The sequence below is a fragment of the Zychaea mexicana genome (genome assembly GCF_025766255.1).
Source record: "Zychaea mexicana strain RSA 1403 chromosome Unknown BDB00scaffold_157, whole genome shotgun sequence".
In the NCBI taxonomy this organism is placed as follows: domain Eukaryota; kingdom Fungi; phylum Mucoromycota; class Mucoromycetes; order Mucorales; family Lichtheimiaceae; genus Zychaea; species Zychaea mexicana.
This window is the reverse complement of record NW_026516820.1, coordinates 46,222-65,278: the sequence shown is the minus strand read 5'-3', so window position 1 is coordinate 65,278 and position 19,057 is coordinate 46,222. Positions and strand designations below refer to the sequence as shown.

Here is a 19,057-nt window from a genome sequence, read left to right as displayed (position 1 = left end):
TGCCAAAATGTACATCATAGTTCATGTGTCGTATGGTTAAAGGAAGGAAGTGATACAAAGACGTTCTTTATAAATATGCAAAGAGGAAGTCAGAAAATATACGACAATAGTATGTTGAAACACAACTATTTACCTGCTAGATTCCCTCTAAAAGCACGGGCCACAGATAACGGACCTGTTATCTGCATTACAAAATCACGATAATTGACCATAGATACTTCATTTGGTTATTATGCATGTGATGCCGCCGATTGCTTGATCATATTACCGCGTTTTGAAAAATTTTAAGTTTTGCACATGCATAATGCGCGGACCCAGAAGTATTGTTCAGTCTTATGACCATATGTATTCCTTTTTACGCGAGTGAGTAGAATGAGGAGATTGTTTTATCGCATTAGAGACGAATGGTGATTGTATACCAGAGCAGGTAGAAATGTAATATAATTATAGCTTGTAAACCAAAACAGCTTTTTCTAATTTATTAGCTTTTACTGGAAGCTTATGAATTCCATAAAGCTTTGACTTCTCATAGCCATGTGAGTTATTCAAAAGTATTAGTATAAGTGATATCGGATCGCTTGAAGCCATTGAACTTGGAGGCTGCACAATTGGTGTAGGCGCCCATGTTCTCCCAGTAGATCCAGTCGCCATCCTCCAGAACGGGTAATTTGGCTTCCGTGGCAAGGCAATCAATCGAATCGCATGTAGGACCCCAGATGCTGCTGGTGAATGTTTCTTCCTCTTCTTCTGTTGCCTTGAGTGTAGCAGCATATTTCTTGCCGCCACGAGACCAGACACGAGGATAAACCTCTTGATGGTCGAACAGGATACAATTAAATGAACCGTACATGCCGTCATTGACATAGTCTGTATTAAACACGCCACTTTCGTTAGCGGCCGTTCACATCCATTACTCAGATAGCTGTATTTGTAGCTTACACATGTATTGGGTTTCGTTTTCAGCCTTGACAGTACGACGGCCAATCACATGAGTGCAGATCGTGAATGCCGAAGCTACAAAGTAGCGACCAGGCTCTGCGATCACCTGTAGGACAAGAAAAAAGCGTTGTCAATTTAGAAAGCCTTATAGCTAGCCGAGTGATTAGGACATGTCGATAATATACATACGCGCACATGAGGTGGGAAATGAGCATCCACAGTAGGACCCAAGATAGCTGCCACCTTTTCAAAAGTGATACCGTCCTTGACATCGGCACCAGGGAAACCACCTCCAACGTCCAAAAGGCTCAGGGAAAACCCCATTGATTCGGCAATGTCGAATGCCTTGCGAGCACGCAATACGGCATCTTCAAATGCATATTCATCTTGGCATCCCGAGCCCACATGGAAGCTGACACCGACAACGTTCAGGTCGAGATCCTTGGCGGTCTGCAACAACGAGGGGACGCTTTCCATGGGTGCACCGAACTTTAAACCAAGTTGGCACAAAGACGCAGAATCATCCGTCAAGATACGCAAGACGACCTCGGCATTGGGGTAGAGCAGCTTGATCTTGTGGAGTTCTTCGGCATTGTCAAAGGTCATCTTGGCAACATTCTGTTGAGCGGCATAGCGGATGAATGATGCTTGTTTGCATGGGTTGGCGTAGATGATGCGTTCAGGTTCGACACCTTCAGCGAGAACTTGTTGGATTTCAGACTTGGATGCACAGTCAAAACCCAGACCAATAGCTGCCAGCAGCTTTACCACCATTGGGTCTGGATTGGACTTGATGGCTAATATAATATTTTTTGGAGAAACTGATTTAGCAACTTAAAAGCAGTCGATTTTGTTTTGGGTAACACGATCTTACCAAAAAAGGGTTCGATGCGCGGCAACTGGGACTTCCAACGCAGGTGTTGTCTGTAGACTTCACCAATATCGGCGACAAAAAACGCGTCTTCTTGATCCGATTCCCATTTCAAAGCAGAAATCGAATCAACCTTCTGTTGAATGACGTCGTGCACGGGCAAGTTGTGGATAACAGGCAGATCGGCATTAAGCTGTTGCTGCTGGTGTTGTTGCTGTTTCAACGACAAAGGCATGGTTTCGCAGGGTTGTTGGTGGACCAAAAGTGTCTGTAGTTCAGTGCGCATGATAGCAAACGTTGATATAGGGTGGTGTTCTTGTTCTTTTGAGAGAAGGAGAGGAGGTAGTGGGGTAGTAAAGATAGAGAGGTAGTTTAACAAAAGATATAATAGTGTTTTACAAGATGCAATGAGAGTAACTAGGGATGTGTTATATAGCTTCAAAGCAACAGCCAAGGAGGAAAGCCCCGCCGATTGAATAAGCTTGCGACTAGTTTGGTTTCTGAAGTCGTGATGGGCGTAGCAACGGACTCAATTAAACAAGTCCGTTTGAAAAAGAGAGTGTGGAAGGTGGGAGAGGTATGTGCGTGTGCTTTGGAAAATAAAGGTCAAAGACACGCCGAGATTAGAGCTGGGGAGATCTGAGGTTTAGTTAGGAAGGCGGCGAGAAGTATAGATAGGGTGCTCCTTTTTATATTGCAACGGTGAAATGCAGGGAAAGAAAAAGAACAAGGGTAGCCTTGACAACTTTGGACGTAATAAATTGTGAACCGCTTGGAAAATTTTTTGGTTCATTGGCCAATCAGGTTGCACAAGCACGCGTATTTGCAGGGTGCCTGCAGGCCACATCCACAACGACGACGACGACGACGACAACGACGACGACGACAAGGACAAGGACATCGTTATCAGATCATCTATGTCATATGCTTTGGACTGATGGTCCCAGCAAGCAAGCATGCACACACACAACCCTGGAATTTTCAATGTTGGTGCAACGTTGAGATAAATAGTTTGGTTTTATTAATTTTTACGGCGTATCAGGTTGGAGGAAAGTTGCACCAGTGCCGATCGAGCGTCGGACGGCGGGAGTTGGCTGATGGCATCGATTGCCCTTTGGCAATGTGATTCTGCAAGTGCAAGGGTCTTTTTTAATCCTCCACTTTGATATACGTACAGTCGAGCCTACATAATCGTGTGTGTGAATCACCCCTCCCCCGGTTAATGCTGATGAACACATCTAATATCTCCTCCTCCTCTATCTCTGAATCCGCATCCTTTGCCCACCCACCTTCTCATGGTCTTCCGGCTGACTAAAGCGACGTTCGATCATGGGCAGCAGCCCCGGTACGGATTCAGATGCAAACACAACAGGGGCACCTGCTCTAAATGTACCCGACGATGACTTTGCACTAAAATCTAGCACATCCTCCACTAACTGCAGTGTGTGCGTATGTGTGTTTATGCTTAGTGTTACGCCAGAACATTCATCCAACGCTCACTCACTACTGATCAAGATCCGAAAGCGACCTTCATGTTTAATATGATAACTTTACCTGGTATGCGATACCAAAGTGACGACCGAACTCATAGGCGTGTTTGGCATCATCTGTTGATGCATTGCCAAGCACGGCCGAACCTTTACAGCTCTGCGCAATCAAGCTGACTGTCTTCATTTCCGTCTGATCCAGATAGTAATCGATATCCGTCCTTGGCTGCTTCTTAACCAGATCCATAAACTCGCCCTCTACCAAATGGGCAATGCACGTAGCCATCAGTTCGACGCATTCAGCGTTGCGCAAATATGCGAGTGCGAGCGATGCACGGGCTAGCAAAAAGTCGCCTGCCAGGATAGCCATCTTGTTGCCCAGGCTACCACCGCTTTCGGTTTCGAGAACATCGTCGTGCAATAACGAAGCGGCGTGGATCATGTGTGTGATTTCGGCAAGTCGGCGTTGCGTATCGATCACTTGGCCCGTACTGGCTTGCGCGGTCAGCAAGACCAACAAGGGTCGAACTGGCTGGCCGTCATCGCACAAAAAGTGCGTCATCATGGTATTCAAGAAGGGATGGCCACTGCCGAGCAGTTTGCTAATGTTACCCTTGAGCTCCCATAGGTCAGGTCCGACGAGTTTTGCTGGGTCGAACAGCATTCGCTGTTTACCGTCGCTATCACCGGCGCTTTCGTCTACAACAAGGCCCTGTGCTTCGTTTAACGCTTGCTCGTAGGTCTCTGCTTGTCCCGTGAAAGGTGCCGTCAATGGTTTGCTGCCGAACGTGCTCCGGAACGTGTCGATACCCTTGCCAAGAGGTCCATGGGTCAGTGCAGCCGCTGCAGCTGCTGCTACGCTTACAGCAGCTGGTTTTTGTGCTAATCGTCGGTGACAAGTGTGGATTTGGCGTGCATGGCGAATGAATGGGCGCAGTAATGTCATTGTATTTTCTTCTGTATCTGTTTCCCTTTTCGTCTTCTTTTTTGTTTGGTTCTCCACCTCTTTTGGTTCCACCCCCCTCTCTCTTTAAAAAACGGTTAATGAGGAAGGCTGGCGACAACAAAAAATATTGTTCAAAATTTACCGAATTCAACTCCGTTCATCGGGCCGAGACATTCCGATTAACATTCCTCGCTCGCGTGGCAGGTTGCCATGATCGCCGTCGTCGTTGCATAAATGGCGTCAGTATATCATACTTGGCTAAGCAACGCATCAAGTCGAATTTTGACAGCAATGATTTTAGTCTAAAGGACAGACATGGCTTTACTTTTTTGTATCGATGTATCTATCATTTAAATCCGCTCCTATAATATATTCTATACACTGGTGATTATCATATGTACACAGTGCGCAATCAGCAAGCAGGTAGTGACGCGTGTTTTGTGTTATTCTGCTTAAAAACATAAAAAGACAAAGCATTTATACTGATAGAAAGTATACGAAGGCCGTTATTCTCAATGTATGTTGCTATTAGCTCTTATTGTAGATATGGCTGATGACTCATTCCCTGAAATTGAATTAATATCATCATCATTACAGTAAATCCACGAACTCTACATGTGTCACACCATGCTTATCGACAGAAAAATTACATTCTAGTAAAGTCAACAAAAGTCAGTTAAAATACATACAATAACACTGAATAAACGCTACCATGACTACGAGTAAGTGTATATATCTACAGAAAGCGGCAGTCTTGTGATCATATACAGATACGCATTGGTCGTCGTCTCGTTCTAAGGATCATCATCATCATTGGCCGCTTACTGCTGCTCCTGATTAAATTATGTAGGGCCATACTGCAAGAATGACGGTGACAAAGATCAGAGAGGCGACCGTGGGGATTGCGCGTAAGCATCACTGTTACTGGAAGAGTCGCGGATCACCATTCGAGATAACGTTTGAAAGATCGAGATTGCGGGGATCCGTACTACGTAGTTTGGCCACAACTATAGCGCCATCGCACGTCCTCACGCTCCTCTTACGTCGATTAAACTAGCACTGTATTCGGTGCAAAAGAACATATTCCACACATTGATGGTGCCATCTGCCGCATCCACGGTAGAATTATTGACATGCAGAATATCGCGGCAATTATTGACCATTTTCACAGTTGCTTTGCCTTTCTGGGGCGCAAAAAGCGGTAATATTACAAGTATTTTGTCAAATATACGCGAGCAAAGCAAAACTCTGCAGCACCATTGTTAGTACCCTTAGCATTGGCCCATGGAGTGGGAGAAGCAATGGAGTTCCGGGTCACTCGGGTTCAGGTCGAAAAGAGACGGAGCGAGTATTGCTGTGTGCGTGAGTACTGGGTAGTGTGTGTTGGAGAACTAGAAAGCGAGAATGGACTGATTCAAGTGTGCCTAATTATACCTCAACGGTGCGGCGCGCTCCAAAATAAAAGGCTGTGCCTGATTTTCGTCTTCATAAACGACTGTAAAAATAAATGATGAATAGTATAACAAGGCCCACAGAAAAACAAAAACAAATAATGTGTCAGTCAATAGTTAGTAAACACATGGTGTGAGAAGGATTATATTTATGAAAAGAATGTACATTTTGTTCTGGAAAGTAGTAAATATATACAGCGTAATATGGGTAAAAGTACTAATAGATGTTGAGTAGAACTTTGAAAACAGAAGGAATACCTTCCAGTGACTTCTCAGCGATGGCTTTCCCTGGCACACAATCCAACAGAATTTGGGATCCTGGAGCAGGTGCAAAGGTTATTTGAAGGCGCTGTCCAGCTGTACAGTTGCGAACACCCATCGCTTGCTCGATACAGTTGCTGATATGGCGTCGATTGTTCATCCACGGTGGACACAAGGCCAGAACCATTTTCTCCAAGGAAGGTAGCTCACATAATAGGCGAATCAACGAGTCATCGTCCAAACACTTGAGATCCATCAGTGCAAGATCCCGAAGACCTTTAGGCGCGGAATCAGCAAATGTCATGATACCACGGGTTGTGATGGACGTGGAGGAGCAGAACAGTAGTTTTAACGATTCCAGGTGTGGTGTGTTGGTCGCCAAGGCGATCAAGTCGGCGTCGCTTAGCAGCGGTCCACAGAAACAAATGTCAGTGAGCAGGTTGCAGTTTTCAAAGAACCGACGGAAACTGGTGCGCTGGTTTCGATTTGTAGCGATCCATAACGCTTCAACGTCAGCATCCGTCAGTCCAGTGCCGCCGTTGCTGACAGGTTGTGCTGGATCTACGAGACAGAAAGAGCGCAATCGCTTTGCCTTGCTCAGCTCGACAAGAGCAGTTTCTTCAACAGGTAGCTTGATGATGAGGTTTTCGATTTCTGGGCAGTTGCGGACGAGAGAAGCGGAACGGGTTGCGTCGAGTGCTCGCCACGGATCACCGTATATGCTCAAATAGCGTAGTCTGGGAACTTGCAGGTCTGTAAGCACATTGCTTCCAGAAGCAGCCAGTACTTCCATGGGGAGCCGTAGCATCTTGAGCGTGTCACGGCTTTTACGAACCAAAGTGGAAATCATGTTGATTTCTGACTGTGCGCTGGACCAGCCACGCATGGTCACCTCAACAAGACCGCTTTCTTTCTTTTCTTCGACAGTGGTTGTAAGCAACGGATCTTCGCATATGCCGCCAAATCGAAATGTTTTGAGTTTGGGACAGCATTGATCCAGCACCTTAACGAGAGTTTCGAAATCGCCCGGCATGTCGACTGGTTCCTGGATAACCAAGGTGTCCAAATGCGGAAGCCTGCGCCAGAACGGTTCATCAAAGTAACTGAGCTGCAATCCGGACAGTTCGAGTTTTGTCAGCGAATGGTGTGGTTTTAGTTCGGCATTTTGGTTGATGGCCTTGTACAGTTCTGAGCCTTTCAAAAAGGACATGGCAAGTGTGAATGCATTGTCATTGTTGGCGGGTGCTGGTACGCTCATGCGTATTTCTTCTTGCCGAGCGCGCATCAAGGCCATGTGTCGTCGGAAATGGAGCTGGAATACTTCGTTACCGGAGGATGATGGCGTCAACAGGGCTTCGGATGTAAATGATGATGGATAGCCTAGGTATGGCGTGCATGATACGAGCTTTACAAGTCTCGGACAGGAATCCAAGGCAACGATGCCCACGCGGAACGATTTGCAATGCACAACCACGTTCCTCAAAGTATGTTGATTTTGCAGAAACAGTTGTCGTAGAACGCCAAATGCCCGCGTATCATTTTCGCGTAGTTCAGAGCAAATTTCTAGAGAGAAGGCATTCAATACAAAAGTTCTTAATGCTATGCGGGTTGAAAGATCGGAATCATATCTACCAAGCGTTTCCAACCGGTTATACCCATGCTCAATCAAGAACCGTATCACGCACTCGGTCAATGCAATCTTGTTTCTACTCTTGAACTGGATTCGCACCTTGCGTATTTGAGTACTCCGAACGCTAGACAACTGTCGAAGCATAACGTCTTGGGGCATATCAACCAGACTGACCTCGCGCCACATGCGAGGGATCTCGTCCAACAGGAAACTTCGCCAGGCACGACACGTGCGTGTGCACTCGAGTCGGTCACGGACCGACAACAGTTCATTACTAGCAAAAATGTTGCCCAAAAGCTCGAGTGGTAATTTTCTTAGCAATCGTGTATTGGCTGAATCAATTTCGTTCTCGAGGTTGCATTTAGCGCGAACAAGCCAGCTATAACCTTGTTCTTGTTCCCGGTTCTCGGAGTTAAGCCGGTTGAGAGCGACCGTATACACGCGCATGGCAGAGCTGTTCTCGCCCATGGATCGTAATAGCGACGCCGAGCACAAGTAACCTTCGGGCTGATCAGGCAGAAGCTCAATGACTTTGTATGCATCTACCAAACCAGCGCCGGGCGTCCCTTGCACACCTTGCACCACTGCACGTTTGAGTAGGATATTCGCCAGCAAGTTGCGATTGATCTCGTCGATCGCGGCTGTCAGCTGGCTAATGGCGACGTCGTAACGTTTTGTTGCAAACGCTTGTTTGGCGTTCCCGCAGAATTGTTGAAGTGTGTGGCATTCCAGGGTGTTTTGCGTCACATAGCCACTGAGTTCGTGAATTGCCATGGAGACACGAATTAAGTGGTGACAAAAAGAAGAGAAAGAGAAAGTAAAAGAAAGACGGTATTACGGCTAGTCGTACTTGGCAAAAAAGAAAAAGCAAGTGTCTGTCTTGCCTCCTTCCTTAAATATAACCGATCGTTGAAAATGATAGGGACCAACAATACCGGTTTTCCCACCATACAAATAGTGTCCCAAAACCTATACTTCAACGGGATCCGATCACGATCTGATATCATCGTTATTACGCTTTTAGGGAACTTTCTTGTGTTCACTCTCTCTCTCTCTCTCTCTCTCTCATGGTCCTAGTTTAGTCAACGAGAAGGAAAGACAAAAGAGGATTAATTCTTTTGCAGAATGGTAACATTCACAGGAAGAAAAAACGCGTGTGCAAGTGTCCTATAACTCTCCACATCTAATCCTTGCTGGTCTCTCTGTGAGTGTGTAGGTGGAGGGGGAGTTTGTCCTACGCAGTTGATATTGACTAAGCAATTTCATACTCGGGGAAATGTAATGCGTGTCGTCAAGACAGGGAGCACACAATTTGGGTTTTCCGGGAAAGAAGATCGAGTCGTACAAGAGGAACTCGACTCGGTAGCTAGTATGTAAGCTTTTTTTGGCCTTTCAATGCCAACCCTTATTGAGGGGGTCAGGTTACACGCCTCTTTCTTTGTTCACAATAATAACACAAAGGGAAAGCCTTGCGTCTATAGCTGACATTGTCACACCGCACTTCTGATGTACACGCACATATGCAAAAAAAGAACATGAGGTATATGTGTGTCGTACTACACTGATGTTTGGATCGTTACACATGCAAAAGGCAGTGTGTTAGGACACGCGCACACAATGGCCGCAATACATTACTCAGAGTGTTGGATCGACTGGCCCCAGTTTTTCCCAGCTTACCCCGCAATGTTTGTCAGCGGAAAATCCTTTTACTTTTGATTGCTCAGCACATTTTGGTTCATCTTCGCACCAAGGCTGGGCATGATACAAAGTACGAATGTCATTTTGAATAGCGTCCGATACACCTATACACTATCCATAGGGTTCTCTCTTTGCATGGTCTCTTTCGAGCGTAGTACATGGAACAGTAGCCCAGAGAAGATGCCCGGATTTCTTATCTGTCAAAGACAATTGCCGCGGATCCAGCAACTATGCCGAGCCGTCATTACAGGCAGTTCCTTACTACAACAATGTGAACACAAGTAGAGCAAGTAGGTATTACTGGCTAGAAACAGGTTTCGTTTCAGCAAAGGTCCCCAGAGTACAGCATGCTTTTAGCAGTGCATAAGCATACATTCATCTGTCAATCCAATACTGCTGTTCCAAAATGCCTAACAGAAAGTTTTAGGATGAGCTTTTGTCACTATGTCAGGTAGGAGTGGTTCATGTTTAATGTACAATAAGCAGCAAAGCACTACAAAGTTGTATATCCATGTTGCTCTATCTAGGCAGATGGTCAGTTCTTTAATTTACCACATTCAGATTCCACGCATAATTATCCTTCGGTCGGCGCAATCTTCTTTCTTGACGATGATTTATTCCGTGTCAAATAATATTTCTTCGGAAATCTCACGATTCCGTTCCGAGCTATGCAGTAAGCATGCCTACGGAAAACAACCTTGCATAAGAGGTCCTTCTTTAAGCAGATTCCACATGCAGCTTGTTGTGAGTGGGGTGCTAAAGTGGGGGAGGATTTCGAATTGGGCGCCACTGACAACTTTCAGTTCCTGCATAAAAAGTATGCCAGTTAATTTTTAAAAAGAGAGGTCCAACATCTCTCTTTCTCTCTCATTAACCTTTAATGACAATCCTATTATCCAAAAGCTCAAAAAGTAGCGAGCTTAAACTACAACGCGTTAAAGAACTTTGGCATCGTTCCAAAAACGCATTGGACGCGAACCATTGTAAGACCGCCATTAACACTCTAGATGCTGTCATTGGCGAAATTGAACAAAATGTACTAGCAATCGCTTTGCTACAAAAAGCAAAAGTGCTTGCCACGCAAGAGTCATTTGAAAATGCAATTACTGCTCTCTACAGAGTGATGAAACTGGCTCCGGAACTCGCTGAAGGGTATCTTCTCGCTGGACAACTTTTGCAAACGATCGATCGACGCGACGTGGCCCTGCGAATCTACAACAAAGGAGTCAGTGCACTATCACTAGCATCATCGTCGTCTGACAACAACAACAGCAACAACGTCAACGGTAAACAGCCATTTCCAGAGCATCTTGACCTTGTCCAAGCGAAAAATGCATTGGAACAAGAGATAGAACACGAGAATACAATGGTGTGGAAGCTCCCGATGGAGCTACTGAGCCGCATATTCATCAAAGGCCTCACGTATAAAGACCGCTTACAGTGCTCGTTCACATGCCGTGCGTGGGAAAGCATCATTTTGGACGTATTGCCGCGAGCCAGCCCTAAAGTTATCCTTAGCAGCATGCCAAAGCAATCGATGAACCGACTGTTGACAACTCTTTTGAACAGCGATGTCGACGCGGCACTCGCTACTGCTGTCGCTCCAACGGGTGACACAGAGCAATCGAGGCGGCGACGCATGTACAAGATCTCAATCAGTTCTGCTATCGCGCCCAAATCGCTGCGAAATATTCTAATGGCTCTGGTGAATGAGCAATGGAAAGATCGTATCGAGACACTTGGTTAGTAATAATTTCTCCAAGCCGTCAATATGCAAGAACGAACCACTTTTCTGATTGAAATGTTTCTATTTTTGTAGAAGTCTTGGCCGGTATGGATGGCGTCGGACCCTACATCAAGCAATCATTCAACATGCTGCTGATGCAAAACCGAGACAGCCTGCGAAAGGTTACTTTATGCGGCATCCGGGATACCCAAGCTATCAGGGATGTGCTGCAGAGAAACTTAAATCTAGAGCATCTGATAGCAGCAGCACACCATACCCTATTGCCAGACAACATCATAGAAGAACAAGACAAGGAGCTTGACGATGCCATGCCACGGCAAACATTTTCTGGCAAAAAGATTGGCGACAGCGATGACTCTTGGATGACAAAGATCGCATACGGCAGGAACAAGATCCTCGCGCATGCACAGAATCTGAGGCTGCACGTCATTACTAGGGCCGACAATCCGGCTCACAGGGCAGAGGAGATTCACAGAAGCGAATTAGGACCCCATTTGCCACAGTGTCAACCCATCATGGGGCAATACAATCTGAAGCGATTGGAGCTGGTTGGGATAGAGATTTATTACTTTCTCACACCGACCTTTTGGGAACAATTACCAAAGTTAGAGCATGTCGCTATCAAGGATCCAATTGATCTGCCCGCGGACTACTTGAAATTGGCACACATCCTCTGGAAGAACTGTCCAAAGTTGAAAACCTTTCGATACGGGGATGGATGGGAGGCACCCTTAAGCGAAGAGGAACAACGACGAGGACGACGAGGACGACGACGAAAACAACAGCAGCAACAAGAAGAAGAAAAAGACGGCCTTATTGAACTCTTTGTACGCTTACGGGCTGACAGTAAAGACGACAATAGCGATGGCCGTTCTCTCATACATGGCATGCTCACGTCGCACAGCAGCACATTAACAGTCTTGGTTCTTGAGCTGCAAGTTCTGAGCAGCAACGACGGCATCGATGCATTGGTACGCATTTCATTCCCGTGTCTTCGAGAACTGCAAATCCATAATCGATGGCGTAAACATGGGCTTGATCAAGCCATAACAGAAACCCATGTGACAACGCTTGGTGGAAACTGCCCGATACTTGACCGGATCGTTATCAACAACGTGTATATGTCAATGGAAGCGCTCTATGCATTAGGAAATAGACAACCCCCATTGCACTGTATACATCTGAGATTGCCTGCCGATAACGCGAGATTCCACGCTGCTTTTGATGGTCAGCGTTTCCGTCGCCACAGGAACAACAACCGCAACGGCATCAATAATGCAGTCAACAACAACAACAACGAAAGAAGAACAGAAATTACATTCAACCATGTTGTTCAGCGCAGCATGACAATGATCACTGAAGCGTGTTTTTCTGGCGAGTATCTAAACGACGCAGATCTTCATACACTGACTACCTGCAACCACAATTGCTTGTCTACGATCCGGTTTGTTGCATGCGAATTCATCACTGCTGACGGTATTACTGCCGCGTTATCTCAAGCAAAGTCTCTTTGCCATATTACCTTTGCGCAAATGCCAAAACTCTTGCGTGAAACGATGATTGCCGACCTTAGTGTAGAGCTTCCGTACCTGGAGGACTTGACCTTTATAGGATTCAAACCCAACTTGATGTATCTGCAAGCCATCACAATGAAAGCCTTGAAGAATGCGGTGCAGACGATTGCAGCAAATAGAAAGTCTGCGATCCCGCTGTCGATTTATTTTTTGCCTGATTTGGCCGTAAAGGAAACGCTGTTGGTCGAATGTTTATTAGCACCACCGGATCATCAACAACAACGTTGTCAGGCATGGATAAAGTCAAGCACGATTCAGGACATCAGTATGGCACGACCCATTGTAGATTATATCTAAAATGGCAGTGTACTAGCTGTATTTTCAACAATCCCAATTCATACAAAAAAAAAAGCTGTATTTTCAAGTGGTAGTGCTTAGTAGTGTTCTTTGACCAAAAAAAAAATAAAGGCTGTGATTGACATTAATGCATGATTAAACCAGTTTGGCCAGTGCAAAGCTTAAAAGAAAATAACAGTGACAAGCATGTCAGGAAGTGCTCATAAGAAACGTTATTAGGTTGGTGCGGACGCGTGTGTGTGTGTGTGTGTGTATCAAGCGTGGATGATGTTTAAGTGTATCAAAGGTTTTGTGCGTGTTACGACTCTGACGGCTATCTGCTTTAATCACCCAAATATCGACGTTCTCTCTCGCATGTGAGACTGAGTTTGATTAGAGAGAGAGAACATGTATGCTGAGAGTGCTCTCTTCTTTTCCCTGCTACAAAACACAAAAACACGAACACTACGAAAACAGCATGTTGGTCGTACCTGACGAAAGCAATTTCATCAATCAATATCTCAATGAACTTTCTTCCCGCTCGGTGCGATTCGGCCAAGATTATACCTCGCGACAGCTCCCTAAACCTTTAAAGATTAAGGTAAGAACTATCCACTCTCTACCCGATTGCGATAACAGACAATCCATTTCAAAACGAACACCAAGAGCATCCTTTGCAATGAGCTGCCTTTCTTTTTTTTTATATTGTCACTATTTCTCTAACCCCAACTATTTTTTTCATGTTTTTCCGTGGTGTGCATGATACAGAGATCACCTTTAACGCCATCTCAGCCTACCACAACTGGTATGAATATGAAAGAGGGGGGAGAAGTGAGGAGACCAGGCGATGAAAGGCGGGAGAGAGAAAAGAGGGAGTACGAGGAGGGAAGGTGTGAGGTGGGTGGGGAGAGACACAGAGACAGAGAGAATAAGTTTAAAGTAGTTGGGGTTAACCAAGGGCAAATACTAATATTCCAAGGGGTTGGGCGCGGGTTTTCCTTTAGATGCTTCTAACGAGCAAACGATTAACCTGACCATCAAGATTCTCAAGCCAGCATCACAGTTGACGATTAGTGGCATTTCTTTAAACGACACTATTGAAGATCTCAAGGAACGTATACACAAGCAGAAATCGGAGGTGACGATAAGCCGACAACGATTGTTATTGAAAGGCAAAGTGCTGAGTGATAACAACAAGACGTTGGGTGATTATGGATTGACGGACAAGGCAACGCTCAATTTGATGTTGATGGCTGCTGCTGCTGCTGCTGCTGCACCATCTAAACAAGCAGAGACAACAACGGATACCAAATTTGGATTGACGGTGGCAACGGAAAAGAAATTGGAAGATCCAGCTTTTTGGGATTCTCTCAAGTCAAGTGTGCAAGCATTGGTAGAAAATGACAAGGATACGGATATCTTGATCACCAAGTTTAAGGAACTGACCCAATAAATGAAACCCCCCTCTTCCCCAAAGTACACATATTATCGTGCTATAAAGAAGTAAGGCTAAGGCTGTTGCTGCTATGTAGTATAAAAATAATCAAATTGTTTCTTTTTTATTGTTGGACACACAATTACTCTCCTAATAACCATTCAACGATTGTATGTTCTTGTTCATGTTCGTCCTCCTCCCAATCCTCATCTGGGACAAACCATTCCTCATCACCCACAACGATCCCTCGTTCGCTAACACCGTCCTCTTCTGCTGTCACCACCAAGCGTGGCAGTTCTGGTTCCGTCTGTACGCCTGCATCAAGATACACGGCCTTGGGTGTTTGTGTTGCTGCTCCATGTTGGTCGGCTCGTTCGAACTTTAGCACTTTTTCTCGTACAGCTCCATTCGAGGAGGAGGATGAGGATAAGGATGAGGATGACGTTGATGTTTGCAAATGATGCGGTGGTGCTGCAACGACAAGGATTCCATCCGGTGTCGTGCCTTCAGTAGTAGCATACTGGAGTGCAAAGTTTTCATGGTATGATGTCGGTCTTGTATTGATCATGGACGCACGTTTCGCAACCATACTGGAGGGCCGTTCCATGGTGGGATTTTCCTTGAACGGTTTCCGTGGCTGTTGCCGTTGTTGTCGGGGTGATGGTATAGGATGATCCGATTCAACATTGAATGAGGTTCTGTTGTTGTTACTGTTGCCGGGAGCAACAATGCTTTTCAGAGCAGGAGGTTTTGGTGCGGATCGAGGGTTTTCGAATGGTGTGACAGGTTCGTCAAGTGATGGGTTTTTATGCAAGGATTGATTCGAGTGGCGTGGTGTTTGTGTGAGTGGTTGACTCGATGTAGCTGCACGTCTTGCGGTGGTAGTAGTGTGATCAAGACTTGCAGATTGTATTGGCGGAGGTGATGAGGATGGTGGTGATGAGGGCAACGGTGGCTGTTGTTGTTGTTGTTGCTTTGATGGAGGCCGTGGCAGTTGTTTCGCAGCAATAAACGAATCCGAATCTGCAGATCGTACTGATGATGATGATGATGCACTCTTCTCAATCGCACTATGATCCTTCATGATTTCTATCGACTTTAGTCTGCTGGGTGTTAATGATAATCTGACTGTATCGCCTGATCGTATTAGATCTTCAAAATTGATGGCTGGTGAATCAGAGTGATAGACCGAAACCGAAACGGGTGTTTTTGATTGCCGTTGCTGTTGCTGTTGTGATATTGAGTTACGCTGGTGGGTTTGTCGTACCGGCGACTGAGGTCCATTATAACTCTCGGTAGTTGCAACAGAGTCTCGCTTTTTGAAAAAACGAAATCCTTTTTTGCTGCTCGATGAGGTCGTTGAGCTAATGGTGTTGGTGCTTGTACTGGTGCTCATGATGGACATGGGTCGTGCGTGTTGCTGATGCTGTTGTTGTGGTGGTGTTGTCATTGAATACATGGATGGGATCTTGCCGTTGGGTAAAGGACTACTGGGTTGGCTATAATCCAGTTCTTCATCATCAGCAAATCCAATATTCATGTATGGATCCGTACCTAAGAGAAAAGGTTTAACGTTTTTATACGGAATGAAAAAATGGCGTTTAAAACACGGAGCGAGACAGTCAGAGAGAAGCCGCAATTGATGGAGCCAAAAAAAAAAAAATCGATGGCGGAAGATCTGATATGCTGTACAACGATCTTTGGTACTTACTGGAATCGCGAATATGAACATTGGATTGTTTCCTTGAGGATGTAACAGGACTAGGGGCTGGCGATGGCAATACGTTTTCGTGCTGCTGATAATGATGATGTGGGTACTGTTGTTGTTGTTGCTGCTGCTGTGACGATCGATAATTAAGTGCTGAGGCGCGTTTCTGTAATTAAAAAAAATGCACCACACCAAAGCAAAAAGTGAGTGATGATGATTACACAAAGAGCAGCAAGCAAGCAGCACAAGGAATTTTTCAGACACCAAAATTAATAATGCAAATGTCACACAAGGAACGTAATATTTACCTCCAATCGCTCTCGTAATGCCATCTTTGAAAACATGTTACCCACTTGTACATCGTCCGAGAGCGTCAAATATATTTCCTTGACACGAATGTATTCTGTATCCTGGTGTTCTGCCGTTACTGCGATAGCCTGTTGTCGTTGTTGTTGTTGGTGGGGTTATATAGATGTGATCCACATCACAGCATAGATACAAAACGAGAGGCGCATATGTATGCGTACGTGCGTATATAGGTACATACATAATGCAATATGCACATAAATAAAAAAAAGTAATGATAAAAGGTTAGCCCATACAATACCGAATATTTAAGGTTTTCTTAATAAACTAACTAACCGTCAGGATATATTCTGCCACGTGCTCAATAATCGCAGTAACATAGACTGTAACTATTGGCGAGATTACGAGATTGTCCTTGGCTGCAGCAGTACCAGAAGCTGTTGTGGTCGAGGATACGGTTGTTGCCAGACTAGGCCGCCGTCTACTATTTTTCGGATTTTGGTGATTCTTTTCTGCCAGGTTACAATAGTCGACACATTCGTGCCGTAAACGATCAATGATTGGACCTAGTAATGTTGCTGGATCTGCCAAAGTTCTTGTCCGTTCATATGCTTCATAGTCGGTTGCGTCAATGGATGCTGATTCACTGTATGATTTGACCTGTAGTTCTGCTTCGACAATGGCGTTTTTACCGACGGCAGAGGCAATGAGTTGGAGGACGGCTGTTTTGATACGAGACAGGTCGAGCGATTGGGCGGATGACACGAGGAGGCTGACAAATTCGTCGAGGAATTGGTTGATGACTTGTAATGCATCGGTCGACACGCGTAAAGGATCGACTTGGGTGATTATGGCGTTGGCAGCCCGATGACAAACATAGCGCACTTCTATAGTAATAGGGTTCGTCACAAAGTGTGTTGTTGTTGTTGTTGTTGTTGTCGTCGAGTGCAAAGAAAGAACACGAAAAGCTTGAGAAATTTGAAATTATTCAAGGTACGTGACAATGTTTACATACCTCTGGACATTATTATATTTTATTCTTTCGGTGGTAGTGCGTATTAGATAACAGATAGATAGTAGATAAATAGTAGTAATAACAGTAATAGTAGTAGTAATAAGTATTAATAAATTACACAAAGAACAGAGAGATTGAACAAGTGGATGACAGTGCAAATTTATAAAGGTCGGTGGTAAAGAAAAGAGAAGAGAAAAGGAAAAAGGAAGCAAGAAACGTTGGGAAAAGGGAAAAGTTATTTGTCTTTTTTTTTCGGTCCCGCAGTGTAAGACACACAGAGAATATTAGGTAAATGGCATGTACAAGTTCCAAGTCTTAACGAGGAGGTCAAAGGAAAAAAGGCGCGCACGAGGGGAGAAAGAGCAGGGCAGGGACAGCGAAATACCAAAGAGCCGAATTGCAGGACTATCAGTACTAGTATAACCACAACTGCTACTGCTGCTACTAATGCGGCGACTACTACTACTACTATTATAAAAGAAAAGGCGAGCGAAAAGGAGGGAAACACACAAAAAAAAAGGAGGTCGTCGTCGTCGTCGTCGTTTGCACTCCAGAAAAGTTGTACAACCGAAGCACAATCCAATATCGCCATGCAGGTACCACCACAATCTCCACACTCGAATCCCATCCAGCCAGCCCAGCTCAGATACGTACTGCTCATTAACACCGGGCAAAAGAAGACTAGACCATATCCAGAAAACTCAGTTCTTGGGGAGCCGAAACACAATGGAGGCATATATACTCTTCCCTTGCACACATCTTGGCTATGTCTATACAGTCTATATGTGAATGAGTATGGCAAGTGTATGTGGGTTGGAGGGGGAATGGAGAGGGGAGAGGTGGGAGGTGGGGGGAAGGAACACGGACATACAGGACTATTGTTCCATGTCTCTCTATTTACTTTGTCGATCTTCGATATGGCGTGCCATTCATGCGTAGGATGCACGCGTGTATGTATGTATGTGTGTGTGAGCTTCTTTGTCTAAAACGTCTCTTGCAAATGAAAAAGATGATGCTGTGCAAATCTCAGTGTACCTGAATCCCCATCATCCCATTACTCTTTTCTCTATTCCTCTTAAAAACCGGCGAACCCCTCCCATCCTCCCGCGCATATCTTGATTTCTAGCACCGCACACTCAATTTCCCCTATTCTTTTCCAAACAATAGAGCCTTTTAGAGTTCGGGACGTGTTTCTTTTGTTTTCATATGTCTATATGACTTGAGATTGTCACTGCTGCTGTGTATACACGATAGTATTAGTAATTCGTAGTAAAGATGATGACAGCAAAACACGGGGAGGGGAAGGAGGGGGAGGGGGGAAAACTTATGTTTCATATGATCGGATGATCCTATTGCGATTTTAATTTAGACATGTTACCATATAAGGAACATTCTTTGCTTGTGTTTCAATGAAGCTTATGTTGTTAGCACTACAAGCGCTCCAGATCTTCCACATAACAACGACAACCCTTGAAATGAAAGCTCATCTTTATTCTAACGTCACTGATATGATAAGCTACAAAGTCTATTGTTTTAATTAGTCCATCGTATTATCAGCATCATACCCTACATCTAGTGTTTATTCAGTAATATTGCTTAAATCTGCATACCCATCATCTTTCCTCTTATCGTGAGAGCACATGTGTAGCTAATAATCTTTTTAGATAGACATTTGCAATTAGAGACACACAATAAGAGCTATATACTGTTTAC

The 19,057-nt window shown here is 44.9% G+C and overlaps 6 protein-coding genes across 6 annotated transcripts; 2 read left to right on the top strand and 4 right to left on the bottom strand.

Annotated features, from left to right (window-relative positions):
• Positions 1-541: 541 nt before the first annotated feature.
• On the bottom strand, positions 542-2,045 carry BDB00DRAFT_775230 (ornithine decarboxylase; the record flags this gene model as incomplete). Its single annotated transcript, XM_053120211.1, has 4 exons — positions 542-867; positions 940-1,045; positions 1,129-1,736; positions 1,814-2,045. The coding sequence occupies 4 exons, from the start codon at positions 2,043-2,045 to the stop codon at positions 542-544; spliced, it is 1,272 nt and encodes a 423-aa protein (XP_052973273.1).
• Positions 2,046-2,752: 707 nt separating this feature from the next.
• Positions 2,753-4,675, bottom strand: BDB00DRAFT_856895 (isoprenoid synthase domain-containing protein). The gene is made up of 3 exons (XM_053125800.1): positions 3,365-4,675; positions 3,100-3,246; positions 2,753-2,993 (listed from the first exon to the last, which is right to left on the bottom strand). Exons 1-3 carry the CDS (start codon positions 4,241-4,243, stop codon positions 2,832-2,834), a joined length of 1,188 nt encoding a protein of 395 aa, XP_052973272.1. The 5' UTR covers positions 4,244-4,675; the 3' UTR covers positions 2,753-2,831.
• Positions 4,676-5,831: 1,156 nt separating this feature from the next.
• On the bottom strand, positions 5,832-8,425 carry BDB00DRAFT_856891 (uncharacterized protein). The gene is made up of 2 exons (XM_053125799.1): positions 7,588-8,425; positions 5,832-7,518 (listed from the first exon to the last, which is right to left on the bottom strand). The coding sequence occupies exons 1-2, from the start codon at positions 8,357-8,359 to the stop codon at positions 5,912-5,914; spliced, it is 2,379 nt and encodes a 792-aa protein (XP_052973271.1). The 5' UTR covers positions 8,360-8,425; the 3' UTR covers positions 5,832-5,911.
• A 1,672-nt stretch (positions 8,426-10,097) lies between these two features.
• Positions 10,098-13,014, top strand: BDB00DRAFT_933813 (uncharacterized protein). The gene is made up of 2 exons (XM_053129132.1): positions 10,098-11,025; positions 11,103-13,014. The coding sequence occupies exons 1-2, from the start codon at positions 10,164-10,166 to the stop codon at positions 12,899-12,901; spliced, it is 2,661 nt and encodes an 886-aa protein (XP_052973270.1). The 5' UTR covers positions 10,098-10,163; the 3' UTR covers positions 12,902-13,014.
• Positions 13,015-13,308: 294 nt separating this feature from the next.
• On the top strand, positions 13,309-14,214 carry BDB00DRAFT_856888 (uncharacterized protein). Its single transcript, XM_053125798.1, has 2 exons — positions 13,309-13,481; positions 13,649-14,214. The coding sequence occupies exons 1-2, from the start codon at positions 13,359-13,361 to the stop codon at positions 13,892-13,894; spliced, it is 369 nt and encodes a 122-aa protein (XP_052973269.1). The 5' UTR covers positions 13,309-13,358; the 3' UTR covers positions 13,895-14,214.
• Positions 14,215-14,434: 220 nt separating this feature from the next.
• BDB00DRAFT_856882 (uncharacterized protein) lies at positions 14,435-17,704 on the bottom strand. Its single transcript, XM_053125797.1, has 5 exons — positions 17,345-17,704; positions 16,666-17,216; positions 16,332-16,460; positions 16,027-16,189; positions 14,435-15,869 (listed from the first exon to the last, which is right to left on the bottom strand). Exons 1-5 carry the CDS (start codon positions 17,352-17,354, stop codon positions 14,458-14,460), a joined length of 2,265 nt encoding a protein of 754 aa, XP_052973268.1. The 5' UTR covers positions 17,355-17,704; the 3' UTR covers positions 14,435-14,457.
• Positions 17,705-19,057: the final 1,353 nt, after the last annotated feature.

Excerpts from the sequence above, each read along its gene's own strand:
- BDB00DRAFT_856895 (XM_053125800.1), bottom strand. The coding sequence starts at position 4,243 with ATGACATTACTGCGCCCATTCATTCGCCATGCACGCCAAATCCACACT. Across the intron at positions 3,247-3,364 it reads ACTTTGGTATCGCATACCAG|TTAGTGGAGGATGTGCTAGA; the intron begins GTAAAGTTATCA and ends CACACACTGCAG. Across the intron at positions 2,994-3,099 it reads AGCCGGAAGACCATGAGAAG|GCTCGACTGTACGTATATCA; the intron begins GTGGGTGGGCAA and ends ACGATTATGTAG.
- BDB00DRAFT_933813 (XM_053129132.1), top strand. The coding sequence starts at position 10,164 with ATGACAATCCTATTATCCAAAAGCTCAAAAAGTAGCGAGCTTAAACTA. Across the intron at positions 11,026-11,102 it reads AGATCGTATCGAGACACTTG|AAGTCTTGGCCGGTATGGAT; the intron begins GTTAGTAATAAT and ends CTATTTTTGTAG.
- BDB00DRAFT_856888 (XM_053125798.1), top strand. The coding sequence starts at position 13,359 with ATGTTGGTCGTACCTGACGAAAGCAATTTCATCAATCAATATCTCAAT. Across the intron at positions 13,482-13,648 it reads CTAAACCTTTAAAGATTAAG|AGATCACCTTTAACGCCATC; the intron begins GTAAGAACTATC and ends TGCATGATACAG.
- BDB00DRAFT_856891 (XM_053125799.1), bottom strand. The coding sequence starts at position 8,359 with ATGGCAATTCACGAACTCAGTGGCTATGTGACGCAAAACACCCTGGAA. Across the intron at positions 7,519-7,587 it reads TAACCGGTTGGAAACGCTTG|AAATTTGCTCTGAACTACGC; the intron begins GTAGATATGATT and ends CCTTCTCTCTAG.
- BDB00DRAFT_856882 (XM_053125797.1), bottom strand. Across the intron at positions 16,190-16,331 it reads CATTACGAGAGCGATTGGAG|AAACGCGCCTCAGCACTTAA; the intron begins GTAAATATTACG and ends TTTTAATTACAG. Across the intron at positions 15,870-16,026 it reads TGTTCATATTCGCGATTCCA|GTACGGATCCATACATGAAT; the intron begins GTAAGTACCAAA and ends CTTTTCTCTTAG.